Here is a 24,039-nt window from a genome sequence, read left to right as displayed (position 1 = left end):
TATAGGATTTGGGTTGCTAATACCCACCCAGCAGACATGTAGACATGTACCAAACACTTCAAGAAGAAGCTAATGTGGTTAGAGGATTTCTTGGTCTATCACAAAGAAAAATATGATCCTTTCTCAAACACTCATAACCCATGATGACGTGGTCATCCTAACTTTAACTATAGAGTGAGCTACCAAATTTCCAAAATTTTCAGAGTAAACCAACTAGTCTACCACAACAACCTATTACAAAACCAGGTATGTTTCTTAAAGATATGCTTTGAACACTTGTTATTAACACATAACAATTTCAACATTAGACAAGGTTAAACATCTAAAATTTAGAAACTCAACTAAGTCAACTAGCATCCACCATTAGTAGATTAGAATCTCAAGATAAACTACCTTCACAACCCATTGTCAATCCAAAACAAGATGTTAATAAAATTACCTCAAGAAGTGAGAAAGAGTTGAAGGAATTCAAAAGAAGTGGTAGTGTAAGCTTTAGGCACGCATTGGAAGAGGATATAGAAAAAAAAAAGTGTTAGATTACCAACAACAATTCAATCAAACTAATAAATAATGACCAGTCAAGAGTTTGATAATCACTATATGGAAACTAGAGATCAAGAGGAACAACTTTGGTATTCAAAGAAAAATTTAAAACCCAATCTATTTCTCTTGAAAATTCACACAAACTCACACATGATATATTTTTCAGAAAAAACATTAAACATTCTCATATGAAACACACAATATATATCTCTGTAAAAGTTTAGTGACTGAAATGAAACGAGCCAGCTTAGTCACACCACACGCGTCAGGTTCTCCTCAGCTGCACCGCTTGACCAGTTTCCATGCCTCGAACTTAAGACAAACCTCTTGATCAACAAATCTCAGCCATCCAAAACAAACACAATCCAAGTCTTCTTTAATACCTCGAACTTACACCCCTGTCTTTGATGGATGAAATCCTGACCACACGATCACTGGCCTAACCCTGTTGCTGAGATTGTTTTTCCTGCCTCAACCTATGTGTTCTCTTGATCTTCAAATCCTGACCATCCATCACACTCCCTCTGATTCTTCAACTAACTTAACAAACTTTCAAACACAGGAAATGACTTATATACCCTTTACTTCTTAACTATTGACACCAGGACAAATCGAGCTACTGACTTTCACTGCTTCTTCTCTACAATTTACTTCTGAAATTCACTTGATCTTCAATCAATTCTAACAAAATCTCCCCTTGATTAAAGATGACAAACACCCATCTCACCTCTGAACTGCTTGTGCTTTTGAGCACTGAGACATTTAGTAAATATATCTGCAACTTGTACATCAGTTGTGCAATAATTCAACTGAATTTTCTTCCTTGCTATAAGTTCTCGAACATGATGAAATTTAACATCCATGTGCTTTGTTCTTCCACGAAGAGTTGGATTCTTTGTAATAGCAATACAAGACTTATTGTCACACCAAATTTGAGTTGCTGCTTCACAAACTAACCCACAATCATTTAAAATTTTCTCCATCCATAAACTCTGACAGCAAGCTGAACTCAGTGATATATATTCAGCTTCAGTAGATGATAAGGCCATGATTTCTTGCTTCTCTGAAGCCTAGCAAACAGCACCTGAGCTTAGATTAAAGACATAACCCGATGTGCTTTTCCTATCTTCCTTATGACCACACCAATCACTATCACAGTAACCTTCAAGCACACACTCAACTTCACTGTTATACTAAATTCCATAATTTAAAGAGCCAGCAACATACCTTAGTACTTGTTTAGCAGCTCCTAGATGAATCCTTGTAGGATTTTGCATGTATCTGGATAACTGGTTTACAGCAAACACCAAATCAGGTCTAGTATGAGTCAAGTATAGCAATTTGCCAATTAATCTTCTATAGTTAGTTGCATCTGTTCCTTCTGCTTCTTGAGTGAGTTGCAATTTTGTACATTGACTCATTGGCACATTCATTGCCTTACATCCCTGCATGTTGAACTGCTTTAACATATCTTTTGCATATCTCTTCTGTGAAACATGTATACCTTGACTGCTTTGATGTATTTCAAGCCCCAGAAAATATTTAATCAGACATAAATCTGACATTTCAAACTCCTGTTTCATTGTTGCCTTGAATTCCTCCACCATCTCCATTGATGATCCTAAGCAAATTAAATCATCAACATACACGCATATCAACAGCATCTCCCCTTTATTCTTTATCTTCCTATACAAAGTGTGTTCTGTCTCACTTTTACTAAAATTCTATGACTCAAACCATCCATCTAACCTTGCATACCAGGCCCTTGGAGCTTATTTTAAACCATACAAAGCTTTAAATAATTTATACACTTGATCTTCTTTTCCCTGCACTTCAAACCCCTTTGGTTGTGAAACATACACTTCTTCTTCAAGTGTTCCATTCAAAAAAGCTGACTTAACATCCAATTAAAAAATTGGCCAACCTCTTTGAGCTCCAAGAGCTAACACCATCCTCACTGTCTCCATTCTTGCCACAAGAGCAAAGACTTATTCATAATCAATTCCAAATTCTTGAGCATAGCCTTTAGCAACAAGCCTGGCTTTATACTTGTCAATCTCAAAATTGGGCTTTAATTTGGTCTTATATATCCACTTAACTCCAATTGCCTTATTTCCTACAGGTAATTCACAAAGCTTCCAAGTATTATTTTTCTGAATTGCATCAATTTCTACTGACATTGCTTGTCTCCAATGATCTGATTTTTCAGCCTCTTTATAACAGCTTGGATCAGTTACATTCAATGCAAATGAACAACTCTCATACAAATCTTTCAGTGCTCTAACTTTGTGTGTTGGAGACTCATCAATACTAGAATCTGATTCTTAATCCTTATGAACTGCAGAATTACCATTCCCATTGTTTCTATCAACTCCAGTACTTGATTCAGATTGATTCCTAGTTTCTTGAGTTTCTGCAATTGAATCTGATTTCCTTCCCTGTAAAACAATCATCTTTGATGTTTGATCATCCATTACTGTCCACTGCCAAAATTCTGTCTCCACAAACCTCACATCTCTGCTGATCAGTACTTTCCCTGAATCTGGCAAATAAATTCTGTAGGATTTTTCATTTAAACAATAACCAATAAAAATCCCTTTCATTGCTCTATCATCCAACTTCTGAAATTTTTGTATGGGCATATGTACCATAGCTACACAACCAAATACTCTTAAATGAGAAAATTTAGGCTTCAATTAAAACCAAGCATCATAAGGTGTTCTTCCCTAAACTGCAAAGGTTGGTGACACATTAGACAAATAAACTGCTGTTATAATTGCCACAGCCCAGAAACTTTTTGGCAAGTTACTAGTCTTGAGCATGCTTCTTGCCTTCTCAACCAATGTTCTATTTTTCCTCTCAGCTACACCATTCTGCTAAGGAGAATAAGGAGCAGTTAATTCATGCTTTATACCCTTCTGATCATAGAAATCCTGAAATTCTTTTGACATAAACTCTTCACCTCCATCTGTTCTGAGAATCCTTAACTGATTCCCTGATTGTCTTTCCACCATTGTTACAAATTTTTTAAAGCAACTGAGTACTTCATACTTGAATTTCAGAATATACACCCAGCACATCCTTGAAAAATCATCAATGAAAAGCGGAAAATATTTACCTCCTCCATTGGATTCTGTCTACATAGGACCATATACATCAGCATGTACAAGATGAAGTCTTCTCCTAGCTCTTGAAGTCTTGCCAGTTTGAAATGGAAACCTTGTTAGCTTTCCAAATATACACTCTTCAAAATAATTTTTCTTTTCAACTTCAGGTAAACCAAGAACCATCTCCTGCTGTGCAAGCAACTTCAATCCCTAAAAATTCAGGTGCCCATACCTTCTATGCCACAATATTGGCAATTCTTCATTTTTTGCTAAATTGATCTGCTCTTGACTTGAAAACTCCACAGGAAACAGATTATTAGTATTCTTCTGAATTTTCAATAAGATTTTCCCAGTTCTTCCATTTCTAATGACACACCCATTTCTTTACTGAAATTGACATTATAACCTCCCTCATTTAGCTGTCCTACACTCAATAGATTATGTGCCAATAAAGGTACATACTGCACACCATCAATCAATCTCAATTTCCCATCAAACATTTTTATTGCAACTGAACCTCTGCCACACACATTCAATTCTTTATTATCACCTAGTCTGACCTTATTTTGTAATGTTTCATCAAGACTATGAAATAAATCTCTTCTTCCAGTCATGTGACTAGATGTTCCACTATCCAACAACCATATGGATGAATTCTCCATGCCTTGCCCATCATGAACCATGAACAAATGCCCATAATCACCTGCATTTGCCACATTAGATGAGCTTCCTGCTTCATTTGCATTTCTATCCTGTGCAGACCAGCAATGTGACTCAAAATACCCATATTTCTTACATTTAAAACATTGAATATTTTGCATTCCTCCTCTACGGAATCCCCTTCCAAACTGCCTTTGACCTCTTCCAAATCTGCCAAAAGCTCTTGTACCACCTCTACTAAATTCTCCTGAATTATGTTGTGCTTGCATACTTGCTCTTTGATCACCATATCTAGAACTCTCACCAGCTCTTCCTCTACCTCTAAACCTTCCAACTCTAACTCTTCCTCTCCAATTAGTTCCACCACTCCTGGAACCTCCCTACATCACTAAAGCTTCATGTCTCTCTGGCCTTTCAGTAATTGATTGAATCTGGCCTCATGAGCTTGAAGAGAGCCACTCAATTCATCAAGAGTCACCTTTGACATATCACTTGCCTCTTCAATTGAAGTCACTACATGTACAAACCTTGATGATAGGCTTCTCATCACCTTCAAAACCATTTCAGAATCCTTCAAGTCACTTCCCATACCTCTAATCTGATTTACCATAGGCAATACTCTTGTAATATAATGTTGAACTATTTCATCTTCTTTCATCTGTAAAAGATCAAATTTTTGCATCAAGGTTTGCTGTCTAACTGACACCATTCTTGATGTCCCCTGATTCTCATTCTTGATATGATCCCAGGCCTCCTTTGCAGAATCAAACCTCACAATCCTATGCAAAATTGTCTCATCCACAGCTTGTTGTAACAAAAAAAGAGCCTTTGCATCATCTTCACTTTCTTTCTCAGTTGGTTTTTCTGCACTAATGCCTTCCTCAATCACTCTCCAAAGCCTTTGGGATCTAAAAAAGGTCTTCATCCTATAGCTCCAATGCTCATACCCATCTCATCTGAAAATAGGCAAAAGTGTGTGAGATATATCAGGTGTTGGTGCAGATGATGAACTTAAAGCCATTGACTGAGTGGTCATCACTTCCTTCTTACTCATCCAGCCTTCTCAAATCACCTCACACAGCCACAGAACTCAACAAAAATAAGAACCACCAACTACAAGCAAAATTCCACAGCAAACAACAACCTCAAACTCTCCAACACCTTACCCAAAGACAAAAACAACAACCACAAACAAAAACCCAGCACTCACACCGTACAGCTCTGATACCACTGATAATCACTATATGGAAACTAGAGATCAAGAGGAACAACTTTGGTATTCAAAGAAAAATTTAAAACCCACTCTATTTCTCTTGAAAATTCACACAAGCTCACACATGATATATTTTTCAGAAAAAACATTAAACATTCTCATATGAAACACACAATATATATCTCTGTAAAAGTTTAGTGACTCGAAATGAAATGAGCCACATTAGTCACACCATCGCGTCGAGTTCTCCTCACCAGCACTCGCTTGACCAGCTTTCCATGCCCTCGAACTTAAGACAAAACCTCTTGATCAACAAATCTCAGCCCATCCAAAAACAAAACACAATCCAAGTCTTCTCTAATGCCTCGAACTTACACCCCTGTCTTTGATGGATGAAATCCTGACCACACGATCACTTTCCTAACCCTGTTCCTGAGATTGTTTTTCCTGCCTCAACCTATGTGTCCTCTTGATCTTCAAATCCTGACCATCCATCACACCCCCTCTGATTCTTCAACTAACTTAACAAACTTTCAAACACAGGAAATGACTTATATACCCTTTACTTCTTAACTATTGACACCAGGATAAACTGAGCTGCAGCTTCACTGCTTCTTCTCTGCAATTTACTTCTGAAATTCACTTGATCTTCAATCAATTCTAACAGAGTTCAAGTAACTAAATCTTTTATTCTTGAGAGATTTGCTAAATATAAGAAAGGGAAATGTGAATAGGGATTTTCTTCTGATATTTCACATGGTATAGGTAAACACTCTTCACTAAACAAAATTTCTTAAAGAATTGTACAAGAAAGAGTAAAACTAAAAGGTCATGAGAGGATAAGTGTGGCAGAAAATGTGTCAACTATTCCCCAAAGAAGTTGCCCCCAAAGTGCAAGGACCAAGGTATGTTTATTGTCCCATGTGCGATTAGAAATGTTGCTATTAAGAAAGCTATTTAAGTGCTGCAATGAATGTCATAACTTTGGCTATTTATAAATCTTCTAATATTGGTTCATTAAGAGAAACAAGTGTGATTATCCAACTTACAAATAGATCTGCAGTGTATCTTGAGGTAGCCGTAGAGGATGTCTTAGTGCAAGTTAATAAATTAGTTTTTCCTGCTGATTTTTATGTGCTTGATATAGAGGACGATAATTTCCCTAACTTTACATCTATTTTATTAGGGAGACTATTCTTGAGGACAACAACAACAAAGATTGATGTCCAAAGTGATACACTTAGCATGAAATTTGATGGTGAAATCATTAAATTTAATATTTATGATGCTATGAAACACCATAGTGATGTGCCATCTATTTCTATAGTAGATATTATTAACCTTCTAGTGCAAGAGACAAGTGCAGAAGCTAAGGTGTCCAACATAGAGATCAAATCCATACTTGAGAAGACTATCAACCCGACTAGAAAGACTTGGAGAAAACATTTTGATAATACACTATAGGCCTACTGTGCATCCTAAAAGATCTCTTTGGATGACGCTAGTGAACAAAGGAACATGCAATTGAAAGAGTTGGAGGAAATTCATAATGATTCCTATGAGATTTCAAGAATTTAAAAGAAAAGAACAAAGACTTTTCATGATAAAAAAATTTTTAGAAAACAATTTTCTGTTGGTCAGAAAATTCTACTTCATCATTCTTGCTTAAAATTGTTTATTAGAAAATTACACTATAGATGGGTAGGACCTTTCATTATTACTAATGTGTTTCTTTATGGTACAGCTGAAATACATAATCACAACACATTTAAGTCTTTTAAAGTGAATGATTATTGCCTTAAACCATTTTATGAAAGCTTCCTAGAGTCTGATGTTAGAGAAATTATTTTGGATAAGACATAAGACGTGGCAATATATGTCTAGCCAACGATTTGAAGAAGGCACTAATTAGAAGGCAACCAAATATATTTGATTTTAAATAATCTTTTTTTGGTTCTAGATCAATTTGTGTAAATGGTGCATCGGCAATGCTCAATTTTTTACGGAAGTATCACCTACTCGTATACTATTTATGAATTAAGTGTAGGGGAGGGTAGTTTCACATTTGACTTTGTTTAATGATTTTGTTTGATTCTGTCTTCATTTGTTTTATTTGTTTATTTTTTTTAATATGAATTTTTCATGTTTTGCTTCTATTTTTGACCTTTTGTTAGAATAGAAGTTAAGTTCCTTGCATTGTTATTACGATGCTAGAATCTATTTATCATTTTGTTAAAAAAAATAATAATTTGTATTATTAGACTTATGATGGCCTATGATAATATTAATCTTAGTCTTAAAAAAAATGATAAATATTGAGTGAGTTTTTTTATTGACTTGATTGTTTGTTTTACTTTATTTTTGGTTTCTTTATACACTTTTAGAGCACTTAAACTTAACTACTTATTTATCAAGATAATTAGAGACTTAGTTTATGTGGATAGAGACTTGCTTGAGTTAATTTTAAGGGAAAGTGAAAAAAAAGAAAATAAAATAAAAAAAAAGTGAGAACCAAAAAAGCTACCACTTTTGAGATGTGAAAACCACTCTTGAATAATTCGATTGAGAAAAAGGGCTATATCAAGCAATGTGTGAAAGCTATTATTCATAATCATAAGATAGAGAACAACAACAATAATAAGATATAGAAAAGACTGAGTTGAAAGACAACAAGGTAGAAAAGATTGAAGACACACACATGGAAAGTTAAGTACAGTAAAACTTGCCCTCTATCTAGTTGAGATTAAAAACTTTGCTTGATGTTGTATAATTTTCCTTAGATTTTAAGACTCCCATTTCCGAGGCTTGAAGTCAAGGAATGATGTGAACTCTTCTCCATTTTTGTTTTCTCCCTTGTTTGCTAGAGGAAAAACATTTTTTAAGTGGGGAGGAAATTGATAGCAGTACAATATACATATGTTGCATATCAATTCCATTACCAAGATAAAGTGCCTATAATTACATTTTATATTTTGTTGAATAGATTGGGGATTTAAGTCCAAGGAAACTTAAAATTGGAGCTTTTGCAAGAAAGGATCAAGCCTACAAATTTTGAAACTTTATGGAGATTTATTGGAGAAAGAAAGAAAAGCTATCTAAGCTTAGAGCATGGGTATGTCTTGTGTAACAAGGATGCTGCTAAACTTGGCTATTAAAATTATGTGGTTGTTGCCTTATATTTGATACTCGGCCCTAGTCATTTTTATCCATATTTTATTAGTTTTAGGAGTCAATTTTAGAAGAAAAGGATAATCCTAATGAAAGTAGGATTTAATTTAAATTTTAGTTTTTATTTTTTTTTAATTAGAGTGAGATCTGATTGTTTTTTCTTTACTTTTTTGTTTCTTAATATGTATATATTTTCTAAGTTTAGTAAAAATATTTTTTTGTTGATTGATGCAAAAGACCTATTGCTCAATTAGTAACACAAAATAAAAATAAAATAAAGAAAAGACAAGAATATAATGAACTATAATAAAAGAGGTTTAGCAGGGCAAAAAAATTGCTAACTGCAAAATACAAAATAAAGCACAAAGTCACAAAAGGAAATAACATGATAAAACACAAATAATAAATCTTATATCAAGTTATAGCCCATAGATATCATTAACCTGCCTCTCCATTATACACAATCTCTCTTGGTATGATACTAGTGCAAAGGATGGGCTCTCTACACTGCTCATCATGCTAATTTGGGTGTAGTAATAGCCTGAGGATGAGTCATACTGCCATGTTCCATCAAGCTCAATTTGAGGTATTTTTTTTGGTGAAAAATATGAGATCAATAAGGGGTCAACAAGAGTGGTGAATATGAAGCAAAGACGTTGGGACACGACAACCACTGTGACAATACAAGGAATGATACCCACCACTCAACCCTTGGGTTGCCGCAAGGCTGACTACAAATACCTAGAATCAACAACATCAAACAACAAGTACAGAATAGAGGAATTCAAAGGTACACATGGGAACAACAACAACAACAACAACAACAACAATACTTAGACATAAGAGTTTATAAAAAAAAGTAACCAAATACACAAACATGCAAACCGAGTTTTCAACACACTAGTGGATCCAAGACTTTATACAAGAAGTACATGCTCAAAGGATAGCGTACATAATACTAAAAATAAATGAAAAGCATATAATGGATGCCCAGCACACTGCTTCATCGCAACACTACTGCCTGCTAAAGCCTAGGAAGAAGAAAGAGGGATGAGTAATCTAGGTTACCCAGTGAGTGGGTTAGCACAACTCTAAAAGAATATACCCAAAATAAATGATATAAATCACCAAAATAAGCTTTTACCAATGATATAAAATGCTTAGAACATAATAACTGAATAAACAGATGCAATAATACCCAAGATAGCATAAAGAAAGTCTTTTTCTCAACTAGGGGTTCAACAATAAATTCCTGAAATACCAAACATGGTTTTTAAACCATAAAACAAACTGAGCATCCCAAATCAGTTCATTTTTCAAATAAGTCACTAGAGATCACAATTCAAGGTTTAATTTGCATAAAACATAAACTCTGCAAAAGTGACCAGATTTACATCGCTAGCAAACCCATAATAGTCTAGAATTCTCTCTAAACCTTCACCGTGGCCGCAGCTAGGTTTAGAGCCATCAAGGTACTCATGCCCTTAAAGTTAACCCATTAGTTCACTGTATGGTGACTCTGGCTCCCCGATGACTGTCCAATAGGGTCCTACACCCCCTCCTGAATTGGACGAACAAAGATTAGTCGGTCTACCACGCCACCTCAACAGGCTGGCCGCGAAGACTACCTACTGCACTAGGATACCTCCATCTAAACAATGCAATACAAGTATATCTCAACATGGAGTCCATGGCTAGGACAATAATAAATAACCACAACATGATGAATGCATAAGCTTAAACAAAGTTTTGTAAAGCAAATCAATTCACAACTTATAGCACAAATATCATTCTGAAAATCTTCCTTTAAACCACAATATTTTTCAAGTATGAAGAATCAATAAATAAGTTTACTTCAAGTCAATCAAAACCTCAATTCAAGTATTAAAATCAAGGAAACTTCACTTATGCAATATAATATATATCTAGATATTCTTCTAGTAGAATTATGCTTAACAAACCCACTCACAACTTTGAGGACTAAATTCCGCAAATGTGCTAATCCTCTACCGCCTCCTTGCCTTTGGCTGAGACTTCACCACCTAGCCAAAGCACAACACAAACAACAACCATTAATCAAAGCAAACCAAACAAGTGAAACCCTAGGTTTCACTAATGAACAACCCTACACCACTCCTAGGTTTGGCTCAAAGCCAACTTCTAGAATTTCCAATGAACTTCTAAGGTTTTGAGCTTCACTCCAAACCAAAGAAATTCAAGAAACAACTAAGTTTAACCTGTGCTACAATAGTCGATCCACAGTAATGAAAATCTGATAAAAAACACAACCAATCAAAGGATTAAAACAATGAATTTCAAGCAACTAAAACTTTCCAAACAATTCTCAACACGAAACACAAGAATTAGACCAACAAAGAAACCTCTAAATTAATCTATCCAAGAACACAAGTGAGTGAAGGAAGAAGAGCTCTTACCTTAAGAATTTGATCTTCCAAAGTGGTAGATATTGGTTAAAATGCTGGAAGAACACCCTAACAACTTTTCTTCAAGCTCTTAAGGAAGAACAAAGAAGAGGAGGAAGGAAGGAGAAGAATGGGGATAAGGGTTAGGGTTAACAAAGATCCAAAAAGCTTTTAAATCAAGGATGAAAAAGCAAAAGCACGGCATGCTTAGGGAAAGCAAAGGGTGCTTTTACCCATGTATTGGTACAGTGACACTATTACATGAACTTTTGCTATAGTACTAATACAATAGTAAAGAGCACTTCTGGACTTCACCAAGAAAAGCATGGGTGTAGCTTTCACCCTAGTGCAAAATTACTAAAATTTGAAGAAAAAAACTCAACACGATCACAAGGTTGTGCTCTTTTGAAGCATGGGCATGCTTCAAGGCATGCTTTATTACAGAGTTGGCCCATTTTTCCTCCAAAAATCAAGCCAAAAGTCCTCCCAAAGAAAAAGCACGGGTATAAGCACGGCCTAAACACTAGTGTGCTTATGCTTTTAGGTTGAAAAACAACCAATCTACACTTGCAAACTCTCCCAACTAAATCAAACACTTCCGAAACACTCTAAAAAGAAGACAAGCAAAGAAAAGGCCACTAATACAACAATCGACATGCCCTTGTGTTCCTTTCATGTCTCATCATCCCTTCTTTTTTACTAAACTAAGACCATTACGATGTCAACATGCTCTTATATTGAACTTGTGTTCGGGCAAGGGTTTAATAGAAATAGTGTCTCTTCATTTTCACTTTTAATTCTTCATTCTTTTACCGTTTCCACTCTCCACTCAATACTCTTGTTGGTTTCAACCTATTATTAAGATTTCAAAGCTTTGTTTAGGGTTTATAGTGGATTTTTTCTATTTTCTTTGGCTTTCTCGAATGGTTGTTGATAGGGGATGCAAGTGTACATGTTGATCAAGTAGTAAAATATGCTCCAGAGCAAGGTATCGGTTGAATAAGCAAGGTAAAACAGGATGTTTGGGCATAGAGTCCCTCTAGGATTTTATAAGTCTAGGAGAAAGGTTGTTAGTTAGCAATATTATTTGAACTGAGAGTAATCCTAAAATATACTACGCCTTTTGCAAGGATGATGACAAACGCCTCTTGCGTATGTCTCGCAAGTGCACTGGTTTGTCAAAGTAATAAATCCCAGATGAGTGGGTATCGTATCCACAGGGAGTAGGGGAATAAAACACTTTAATTGTTTCTTAACTAAGCGTAAAGTGAATAATAGTTGTGTGACAAGATATAACGTAACAAAAGTAAAAAAGACAAGAAACAGAGCACACATAAAGGGGAGGTAAGGTAATCGATAAAAATAGGGTACCCGGATATTGTTCCGCCTAGGACAATCGTTTCAAGTGCAAAATCCTCTATTATGTTTTCTAACTAATGCATTAATGAGACATGGAGATCTTTCAATACATGGTCCCAAATCTAAGGTCAACCATGCCTAACTCTATACATGTCCTGGAGGAGAAATTGAACAATCTCTCAACCTCTCACTCGCATAGAATCACAATGAGTTCTAGGGATTTGATAAGTGCTTTTGTGATAAGAAGGAGTTTGGCATGGTTGACCTTAGATTTGGGACCATGTATTGAAGGATCTCCATGACCCATTAATGCATTAGTTAGAAAAGCATAATAGAGGGTTTTGCACTTGAAAACGATTGTCCTAGGCGGAACAATATCCGGGTACCCCATTTATGTCGATTGCCTTATCTCTCAATTTTATTGTGCCTCTCGTTCTTGTTTCTTTTATATCTTTTTATATAAATCTCATTCATCATACCATTGATTTATTCTCATCATAGTTAGATAGCAATCATTAAGTTTCTATTCACTATTCCCTTTGGATACGATACCCACTCACCTGGGATTTATTAGTTAGAGAAAGAAGGCAATGTAGATTGTGAATGCACCATTTGGAGAAAATCTTGAGAAGGTTCAAACGTGAAGACATAAGTCGGGTTCAAGATGCGAGAATGTGTGCCAACCTCCTTGTATTCAAGTTAGCACATCGATTTGGAGGGGCACAAGGGCAGTCACATTCAAGCATTCCGGCTTGTGCATGTATAGCAAGATCTCCACCAATGTGTCCATTTATTGAAGAAGCAAAGCGATCTACAGTGTAAGCGTGTGCCCGTTTACGTTACCTCGATGAAAGCATGGATTCGGGGGTGTTTTGGGCCAGTACTGCAGTAGGGTACTATAGCAAACATTGTAGCAGGTGCTGTTCACAGCCGGCTAAAGAAGGAGTAAAATAGAGAATCCACATGGGCGTGTGGAAATTCTACATGCCCGTGCGAAAAATCCACAGGGGCGCCCACATGGGCGTGTGGATTCCCGATTCCAAACATATTTAAGGCCGATTTCAGCCGTGATTTGAGTATTCTTTTCTCCATTCTTTCCCCAACATGAGAGAGGGCTGCGGCTAGAGTTTAGAGGGGTTTTGGCAAGGCTTTTGGAGTGGTTCTCCGGCTTCGACACCGTGCTCCACTTGGAAGAAGGTTATTGGGGGAGTTTTCGTCGGTACCGAATCGGCAAGGTGTGCCCTAGGCTTGACAAGGGGACCTTTGAAGAGGATAAGCCACTCCACAACACCATCAACACAACAACCGAGGGGGTTTCCTATGGATTACTTGTTCTTACATTAGATTTCATTGATTGGAACTAGCTCTAGGGAGAGCTAAACCCCCCAGTGGGTACTTTGATTTGTGAACCCAAGGATGTGTTTGTTTCATTAAACCTTGTTATTATGCTTTGATTAATTGATGTTTTATTTGAGTTCCAACCTTTAATGCTTGATTGATTGAATGCCCTTAGAGCGACACTAGGGTTGAGAGTTCACCTTGGTAACCCTTGTGAGTGAGTGACACACCACGAGAGTTACACAAAACTAGATTGGAGAGGGTTGAGAGTGTGATTCGAGAAGTAGCAGAGCACCCCGTTTCCCCTCTGGTGTGATTTATCCTACCTTCATTTCCTCAAGTTCTTTGCGGTCATAGTAAAGTGAATGGTCTAAGGGATGACGTTCCACTAGGGCTTAGTTGTAGAGGCAACATAGTGAAGCATTGAAGTGATTTAGCACCTAGTGCTTAATTGTGACTAGAGACCTTCCACCTGGACCAAAGGGTTAGGTATACATCTAGGAAGAGGATTTATCACTTGGAATCCCTAGAACTCAATGCGATTCTATACGAGTGTGAGGTCGAGAGATTGTTCAATTTCTTCCCCGGGACATGTATAGAGTTAGGCATGATTGACCTTAGATTTGGGACCATGTATTGAAGGATCTCCACGACCCATTAATGCATTAGTTAGAAAGCAAATAGAGGGTTTTGCACTTGAAACGATTGTTCTAGGCGGAACAATATCCGGGTACCCCATTTATATCGATTGCCTTATCTCTCAATTTTATTGTGCCTCTCATTCTTATTTCTTTTATATCATTTTATATAAATCTCATTCATCATACTATCGATTTATTCTCATCATAGTTAGATTGCAATCGTTGTGTTTCTATTCACTATTTCCTGTGGATACGATATCCACTCACTTGGGATTTATTACTTCGACAAAGCCGTGTACTTGCGGGACATGTTCAAGGGGTGTTGTCAGGAGTTCCAATTGAAAAATCCACTTCCTAAATGTAGACCTAACCCTTTGGTCTAGGTGGAAGGTCCCTAGTAACACTTAAGCCCTAGTTGCTAAGATCACTTCAACGCTTCACTCCGTTGCCTCTGCAACTAAGCCCCAGCGGAAGGTCATCTCTTAGCTCATTCACTCTACTATGACCTCAAAGAACTCAAGAAAATGGAGGTAGGATAAATCACAACGGAGGGGAAATGGGACACTCCGCTATCTCTCGATTCACCCTCTCAACCCTCTCCAATTTAGCTTTGTCTAACTCTCGTGGTGTGTCACTCACTTACTAGAGTTACCAATAAGAATTCTCAACCCTAGTGTCACTCTAAGGGAGTATTCACACAATCAAACGTTCAAGATTGCAACTCAATTAAAACATCAATTAATGAAAGCATAATAAAAGGTTTAATGAAATAAATACATTCTAGGATTCACAAATCCAAGTACCCACTAGGGGATTTAGCTCTCCGTGGAGCTAGTTACAATCAATGAAATTGAAGGTAAAAACAAGTAATCCTAAGAAAACCACCTTGATAGTCGTGACGATGGTCTTGTGGAGAAGGCTTTACTCGTCCATGGGTCCCTTTGTCCGGCCTAGGATACACCTCACTGGATCAGTGCCGACGAAAGCTCTCCCACTAACCTTCTTTCTAATGGAGAGCGATGTTGGAGCCGTGGAACCTCTCCTAATCCCTAGCCAATACCTCTCCAAAGCCTAGCCGACGCCCCTCTCAAGTTGGGGAAAAGACGGAGAAAACAATGTTAAAATCGGGGCTGAAATCGGGCATCCACACGCCCCTGTGGATTTTTCACACGGCCCGTGTGGAATTTCCACACGGGCATGGATAACTTCCATACGCCCGTAGATTCTTTTTGAATTCTCTTTTTTCAGCCAGTCGTGAATGAGACCGCCTAGTAGATTGCTATAGTGTTTGCTACATCGCTCTGCTACAGTGCCGGTTGAAAATACTCCCGAATCCATGTTTTCATTGAGGTAATGTAAACGGGCACACATTTATGTCATAGGTCCCTTTGCTTCTTCAACAATGGCTTCATTGGTAAAGATCTTGCTATTAATGCACAAGCCGATACTCGAATGTGATCGCTTTTGTGCCCTCCAAATCATTGTGCTAACTTGAATACACGGAGGTTGGCATACATTCTCACATCTTGAGCCTCGACTTATGTCTTCGCGTTTGATCCTTCTCAAGATTTCCTCCAAATGGTGCATTGATGATCCACATTGGCTTCTTTCTCTAACATTCAGCTTCACAACCCTATATGCATGAAAATAACATAAATGCACACATATTAGCACTAAAACCTAATAAAAGTAATGCTCATCATAACGAAAGAACACTTCGAATTCTTATCACACAAGCACTTATCAAACTCCCTCACACTTAAGCTTTTGCTTGTCCTCAAGCAAAAATTAAAACATTAAGGCATAGATGAAGGAATTATTGGAAGTGCTTGGGCTTACGTTGACCAAACCATACAAAGATAGCATTCTGCAAGTAAGGGAAGTTTCAACATTAAATACAAAAAATCAATGCTCTAGCTAAAAACTTGAATAAAAAATGATAACAAACCCGAAATCATTTAAGTGTGTGTAAACTCGCTCAAGTTAACCCGAGATATGCTCCTTAAAGTTCTAAATAAAAAAGACTTATTTATCTACAAAAAGTTATAAAAATTTAAAAATATGGTAATAGCTTCACATATCCTCTAAGGTAACCCTTTCCAAAGCGGCCGCTAAGGTGTCTTTCACACTTTCGAGGTGGTAGCTTTTACTCACCCCATGAGATAGATGTTTCTCTCATTAGGGCATAACTAGTATCCGACTTATGAGGGTAGCTTCATACTTCATAGGTGGTAGCTCTTTCCCACTCCAACAAGCACAACTAAACAATGAAATTTCTTGAAATTAACAAAAGAAACAACTATAACTAGTCCCTTTAACATCAAACTTGAGTTTCCAAAAGAGTTTAAAGAGTGAGTAGTGCAACAAGTGTGAATCAGGCAAAAATTCCTAGGAATTTAAGTAAAAACTAGAGCATGAGAACATTCAATGTTAAAAACTCTCTTAAACTCAAGAATACAATCATTGCAACTAAGGTGAACCGCTATTGGCTATGTGAACATGTATAATAATCAAACTAATATAAAAGATATGTGCACTACTGAAACCGCCCTCCCCACACTTAAGTTGTACATTGTCCCCAATGTACCATGAAAGCACAATAGAAAATAAAGCAATTAAGTATAGATGTGAGAGTGACAATTGAAACAATACTCCCCCGACTCTGAGTGTTGCGTTTGATTGAGATAAATCCTTGGGAGTAAAGTTCCAACGGGTTGTGAAGCACACATGGCGCACATTGGCCGTGTCCATGACTAGTTCTCAATTCTAATATTGACAAGACCATCTACACACATACACGAGGGGGTTCAATAAAGCTCAATAAAAACAAAAAAAAGCTCGAGTATATATAAAAGATAAGGTAATGAATACAACTCGAGATAACAAAATGAAAATAAACTCAGAAGGAAAGTCCTTTCTGAGTATAAAAGTCCAAAACAAAATGCAGAAGTAATAAAAAAGATAAAAATAAAGTCAAATGTCGGTGTCATTGGCTGTATGCTTTGTTGGTGCTGCGGGTGCTAAATCAAATGACACCGATGGAAATAGTGGTGGTGATGCCGGAGGGGACCACGATCTCCTGATAAAGGGTGAGGATGCATCTTTCTCTAATAGCTGTAGTATGATGTCAAGACGCGCCATCATCCCTGCATACTACACAACCTGTAAAGTCCGTACCTCTGCGAGCTAGGACCGAAGCTCACCCATAGCAATTTTGAGCCTCTCAAAACGATCATGAGCTTGAGAGGGAGTAAAAATGGTTACCAAACGCCAGAGTGTCTCCTGTGCTACAAGGGGTGCTCCGGTCCTTATCGGTGCAAACTGAGGCCCAGGAACCTGTCTTGAACCCTCCGTTGCATCCTTTTTGCCCTCAGCGATCTCTGGGGTAGCCGTAGCTAGAATATATGCTCCAGGACCACATCTACGCACCAACCCCATCATCCTAATCGTATCAAACCCAAGAGGATAAGGCACAAACTCGTCCCTCTCAAAGACCGGATGACATCCAGAAAACCCATCGCCAAGATGAGTCTAGTGACATAGGGACCAACGAATAATACTCCTACTCTCACAAATTAGCTATGGTGCCTCAAGACTTCCGCCACTACATGCCCCAGGTGAATCGCCACATTGCAGACCGTGGAGTATAAATAGAGTAGGTCACCTGTCACAAAACATGCTATGTTGTCACCTCGACCTGATCATGCACTGCCGAGGGACCGAGTGTAAGTATCTGTAACTCGACTGAGATAGGCTGGTGGCCTTAGACACTCCTGGTTTGTACTGCCCATGTCCACACAAAACTCAGTACGTTTGCTGCAGAGTCACTGTGCCTAGGAAATCCGTTGGCAAGCGTCCATACTCCTCTATACCTGTGCAGGTTTCGTCATACAAACCTATACGAACGGAGAATTCATTAACACTCATGCAAAATGGATGTTCGAATACTCAGAACTATATAGCATTCACGGTGTCAAATCTCCCATATGGCTGATCAAACTCAAAAGACGCCAACACCTCTAGCGTCAATGCACTGAAAGCTGGCTCTTGGATAGTCAATAATCTTCTCCAGCTTCCCAATGCTAGCATCTCATCAATCTCATCAGCTAGCTCATCACCCCACCGAATCTCTCTCAGTACACTCAAATCCACAAAGCGAGACTGACCAAAACTGAGTACCTATAATCTCTCAAATCGGGCCTGATGCTCGGGATTCGAGAACTCCATGTGTACTAGCTCAGGTGGGGTCTCTCTGGGATGCTTAGCTTCATGCTTCTTCGAACGAGGTGACATGTCTGCAAGAATTGATGAGAAAATGATTAACGAATCTCTAGAAATAGTACTACAGAATTCCACATGGGCCTGTGAAAATTACCCACGCCAGTGTGGATCTACAGGGCGTGAAATCCGCACGGTTGCAGGTCAATGCTACAAGATTACAACCTAAAACCACGGTTAAACACTTTCTAAACATGCATAAACTATTATAAAGTGGAAATTACATCCAACTCAAGATTTTTGATCTATTAAAAGCAAGAATTGGCGAAGAAGAGATGGAAAAAGGTTTATCGATGAAATAGGAATGAAAACTTTAAATTCAGCGTGGAAATTGACTTGAAAACCCTCTAAAACAGCGATATGTGGGCCAGAAGAGAATTTAAGAAGATTTTAAAGGAAAACTCGCGTCTTTTGAAATTCTGCGCAACCACACGGGCGTGCGAAAATTACCCACACCCGTGTGCCTCTAGCAGAGAGACATACAGGGGTAAATGCACACCCCTGTGCGCTCTCAGGAAAAACACTCAATCCTCTCTAAACGCAATCGCACGGGCATGTGAAAAATACCCACGCCGGTGCGCCCGACCCACAGTAGCAGATGCACGCCCCTGTGGGTTCTCTGTCTAATCGAGAAGAATCACTAAGTGTTTCGCACGCCTATGCGAAATTTTCACACGGGCATGGACATTCACAGGTCCAACTCACAGGGCAATTATACGCCCCTGTGTCTTCTCAGGATGGAGGAGAGCTCACCGGGAGAGATCCGGGATGGGGGTGCGTAGTACCCATGCTCGTGCGCTTATCACAGGATCGACCACAGGGGTGAGTCCACGCCCCTATGTGCTCTCCGGAAAAATTGCTAAGTCTCTGCAGGAAGACACACGCCCGTACGGAAATTACCCATGGGCGTGCGGAAGTCACCAAGTCGCTGACAGGTGTGCGTCCACGCCCATGTGTCTTCTCTGGACGAGCTCGCAATGCAAAACAACGGGCGTGAGGAATTTGCACACGGCCGTGCATTTTCTCTAGATGCCTTAGAAAACTCTGCAGGCTCTACAGAAAATTTCTAAACATCTATACACACTCAGAGCCTGCCCTATTATGCAAAATACACCAGCGAAAAACATGAGAAACTAGCTCGAATGACCAAAATATCACCAAATCCACATGAAAACACACGATGACATTAAGAGTCCACAATAAAATCACAACAAAAGCAACTAAAAATCAAGACACCAACACTCAATACTTTATTTATGCAAATACTAAGCTAACAACTAAGAAAACAGTAAACACTTGGGTTGCCTCCCCAGAAGAGCTTGTTTAACGTCACTAAGCTTGATGTACCTTTTCTTACCTAACAGGGGTTCATAAATGAAGGTTGCCCTCATACCCATAGCTTGAAAGCATGATGAGCAAAGTCTCTTGAAGGTAGAGGGGGAACTGTCGGGATTGGTACCACCTAGCAGAGGTTCATCCAGCTTGTTTGGTTCGTGCACATCCCCAACAGCCTTGGGGCATTTTCGGTGGCGTCTCCTCACCCTCTTCATCTTCCGGAGCACCTTCTTTAAGATCCCCGGAGTAGATGAAACTTCTTCCATTGAACCAAGCATCATTACTTCCTCGTTGTCCACCTCTTGGTCAAACAAACCCTCGTACGGGTCCGGATTGAACATTTCCTGCATATATTCATCAATAATCTCATTAGTAGTGTCGAGAAATAAAGAGTATCTTCAAAGTCAAGAGAATGTCACATGGCTTTGGCGAGGCGGTATGTGAGTTTATCATCTCCAACCCTCAGTGTCAAAAGCCTATTTTAGCCGAGATTTCAGCACTCTTTTCTCCATCTTTTCCCCAACTTAAGAGAGAGTGGCTGCTAGGGTTTTGAAAGTTATTGGCTAGGGCTTTAGAGAGGTTCTAGGGCTCCGATGTCACGTGCTGTTTGGAAGAAGGTTAGTGGGAGAGCTTTCATCGGCACCGATCCGGCGAGGTATATCCGAGGCCAGACAAAGGGACCTTTACGACGAGTAGAAGACTCTCCACAAGACCATCGCATTCATATAATCATGTCTCCAAGATTGGAACTCATAATAAACATCAATTAATTGAAAACATAATAAAAAGGTTCAATGAAACGAATACATCCTAGGGTTGACAAATACCCAAATACCCACTAAGGGTTTAGCTCTCCATGGAGCTAGATACAATCAATAAAATTGCATGTAAAAACAAAGCATACATAGAAAAACCCCATCATTACTCAAAGCTAGATTGGAGAGGGTTGAGAGGGTGAGTCGAGAGGTAGCGGAGCATCCTCTTTCCCCTCCGGTGTGATCTATCATACCTCTATGTTCCAAGAGTTCTTTGCAGCCATAGTAGAGTGAATGGGCTAAGGGATGACATTCCGTTGGGGCATAGTTGTGAGTGCAATAGAGTGAAGTGTTGAAGTGATTTTAGCATCTAGGGCTTAATTGTGGCTAGGGATCTTTCATCTGGACCAAAGCGTTAGGTCTATACATAGGAATAGGATTTATCACTTGGAATCCCTAAAGCTCATTGCAATTCTATGCGAGTGCATTGTTGAGAGGTTATTCAATCTTTTCTCCGAGACATGTATAGAGTTAGGCATGGTTGGCCTTAGATTTGGGATCATGTAGTTAAGGATTTTCACGACTCATTATTGCATCAATTAGTAAGTATAATAGAGGGTTCTTGCACTTGAAACGATAGTCCTAGGTGGATCAATATCCGGGTACCCCATCTTTATCGATTGCCTTACCTTCTCCTTTACTTGTGTCTTCTATCTTGTTGATTTTATTTTCGTTATTTCATATTTTGTCACACTTATCACTATTCATCTTCCATATTAGTTAAGAAACAGCTCAAGTGTCTTTATTCCTTACTCTCTGTGGATACGATACCCACTCGTCTGAGATTATTACTTTGGCACCCGTGCACTTGCGGTTTATACGCATATACGGACGTGTCAAGTTTTTGGCGCCGGTTCCGTGGAGTAAGCGTTTAGAGATACTTTGCACTTTGTTTTCTTAGCTATTCATTTATCCATTCTATTCATATTTTTTTTATTCTATCATCGTTCTGATTTCTGTTCTTTCTTTTTGGGTGCAGCTCTAGGTTATGACCTAAGGGAACCCCTCCATACTGATTGAAGGAGATCCCGAGCTTGAATGTATACTGAGAAGAAAAGGGAAAGAACCTGTGCAAGAATAGTCTAATCTAGCTGATTTGGAAGTAGAAGAATCTGAAAACATGGCAGAACAGAATGAGCAGTGATAAGCGCTTGTGCGATATGAATACGAATGTAGCAGTACTGTTCACAGCCGGCCGAGAAAACAGGAGTTCAGAGGATCCACACGGGCGTGTGGAAATTATCCACGCCCATGTGGAAATTCCCCACGGGCGCGTGAAGCATCCACGCCGGTGTAGTCACCCGATTCTAGCCCTATTTAAAGCCGAATTATCCCCGATTTTAGTATTCTTTTCCCCAACTTGAGAGAGGGCTTCGGCTAGGGTTTCAAGGTGTATTGGCCAAGGTTTTGGAGAGGTTCTATGGCTCTGACATCATCATTCCTTAGGAAGAAGGTTGGTAGGGGAACTTTCGTCGAGGCGTATCTTATACCAGATGAGGGAATCCTTGGACGACGAGTAGAGGACTTTCCACAAGACTATCGACACGACTATCGAGGGGGTTTCTTTATGGATTCATTGCTTTTACATTCTATTTCTTTGATGGGAACCTTGTGAGTGAGTGACACACCACGAGCGTTAGATAAAGCTAGGTTGGAGAGGGTTGAGAGGGTGAGTCGAGAGGTACAGGAGCGTCCCCTTTCCCCTCCGACGTGATAGATTCTACCTCCGTTTCTTGAGTTCTTTGCGGTCATAATAGAGTGAATGGTCTAAGGGATGAATTTCCGCTAGGGCTTAGTTGCCCGTGCAACGGAGTGAAGCGTTGAGGTGATCTTAGTATCTAGGGCTAAATTGTGGTTAGGGACCTTCCACCTGGGCCAAAGGGTTAGGTCTATAATTAGGAAGAGATTTATCACTTGGAATCCCTAGAGCTCATTGCAACTCTATGCGAGTGCGAGGTGTTGAGATTGTTCAATTTCTCCTCCGGGACATGTATAGAGTTAGGCATAGTTGACCTTAGATTTGGGACTATGTAATTAAGGATTTCCACGACTCACCATTGCATTGATTAGCAAGCATAATAGAGGGTTCTTGCACTTGAAACAATTATCCTAGGCGGAGCATTATCCGGGTACCCCATCTTTATCGATTGCCTTATCCCCTTCTTTACTTTTGCTCTCTTATTTGTTGCTTTTATTGTGGAGAATTGAATCATTGTCACACTCATCATTATTGATGTTTCACATAGCTAAGAATCGCATTAAGTATTTTTATTCCCTACTCCCTCGCTGGATTCGATACCCGCTCACCCGGATTATTACTCGACAAACTCTGCACTTTGCGGGATATACGCAAGGGGACCTTGTCAAGCAACAGATGACATTATCCGATTATGCCGAGCCTTCAAGATCGGGGACACAATCGAGCATTGTGCGTCCCCTCGACTACAGCTTTTAGAACTTTCGAAATGAAGTCGGCTTTTCATCCACATATTGTAGTAATCCGCAGCTTTAATGGTTTGGCCGATGAGGATCCGAATATCATATAGAGAACTTTCTCGAGGTGTGTGATATGCTGAATATAAACGAGGTGATGGATGATGCCATCAAGTTAAGAGCCTTCCCATTTTCCTTAAAGGGGAGAGTGAAGCAGTAGCTACACTCATTACCTAGAGCCTTGATTGCCACATGGGAGGAGATGGTAGAAGCTTTTCTTGCCCGATATTTCCCTCCCGGAAAATCCACAAAGCTTAGTAATGAGATCTTGTCCTTTGTACAGTTGGAATTGGAGTCTCTATTTGAGATGTGGGAAAGGCTCAAGGAGCTCCTGAGAAAGTGCCCGCAACACGGATTCCCAAAGTGGATGATTGTTTAGACCTTTTAAAACGGTCTGAATCTGAGTACAAGGCAACTCTTGGATGCGGCAACAGGAGGTACCTTAGGTGGCAAGACCCCTGGTAAGGCTCGTCAATTAATTGAAGAAATGGGGTTAAACAACTACCAATGGAATGCTAGGGAGAAGAAAAAGGTGGCCGGCCTCCATGAGATAGATGCAGTAACCTCATTGGCGGCTCAAGTGGAATCATTGAGTAAGAAGTTAGATCTCCTAACTTCAAATAGAGTGGCGGCTGTGACTACTTGCACCGGGTGTGACAGAGGACA

At 39.0% G+C, this 24,039-nt stretch overlaps 1 protein-coding gene and 1 non-coding gene across 2 annotated transcripts; both read right to left on the bottom strand.

The window, feature by feature from the left end:
• Positions 1–2,531: 2,531 nt before the first annotated feature.
• On the bottom strand, positions 2,532–3,557 carry LOC120254746 (uncharacterized mitochondrial protein AtMg00820-like). Its single transcript, XM_039262812.1, has 3 exons — positions 3,458–3,557; positions 2,894–3,085; positions 2,532–2,827 (listed from the first exon to the last, which is right to left on the bottom strand). Exons 1-3 carry the CDS (start codon positions 3,555–3,557, stop codon positions 2,532–2,534), a joined length of 588 nt encoding a protein of 195 aa, XP_039118746.1.
• A 20,066-nt stretch (positions 3,558–23,623) lies between these two features.
• Positions 23,624–23,730, bottom strand: LOC120267687. Its single transcript, XR_005538529.1, has one exon. It is a non-coding gene; the product is annotated as a small nucleolar RNA R71 (small nucleolar RNA).
• Between the last annotated feature and the right edge of the window lie 309 nt (positions 23,731–24,039).

The sequence above is a fragment of the Dioscorea cayenensis genome, chromosome 1 (assembly GCF_009730915.1).
Source record: "Dioscorea cayenensis subsp. rotundata cultivar TDr96_F1 chromosome 1, TDr96_F1_v2_PseudoChromosome.rev07_lg8_w22 25.fasta, whole genome shotgun sequence".
Taxonomy (NCBI): Eukaryota; Viridiplantae; Streptophyta; class Magnoliopsida; order Dioscoreales; family Dioscoreaceae; genus Dioscorea; species Dioscorea cayenensis.
Note: the sequence above shows the minus strand (reverse complement) of the source record. Positions and strands in the feature narration are given on the sequence as shown.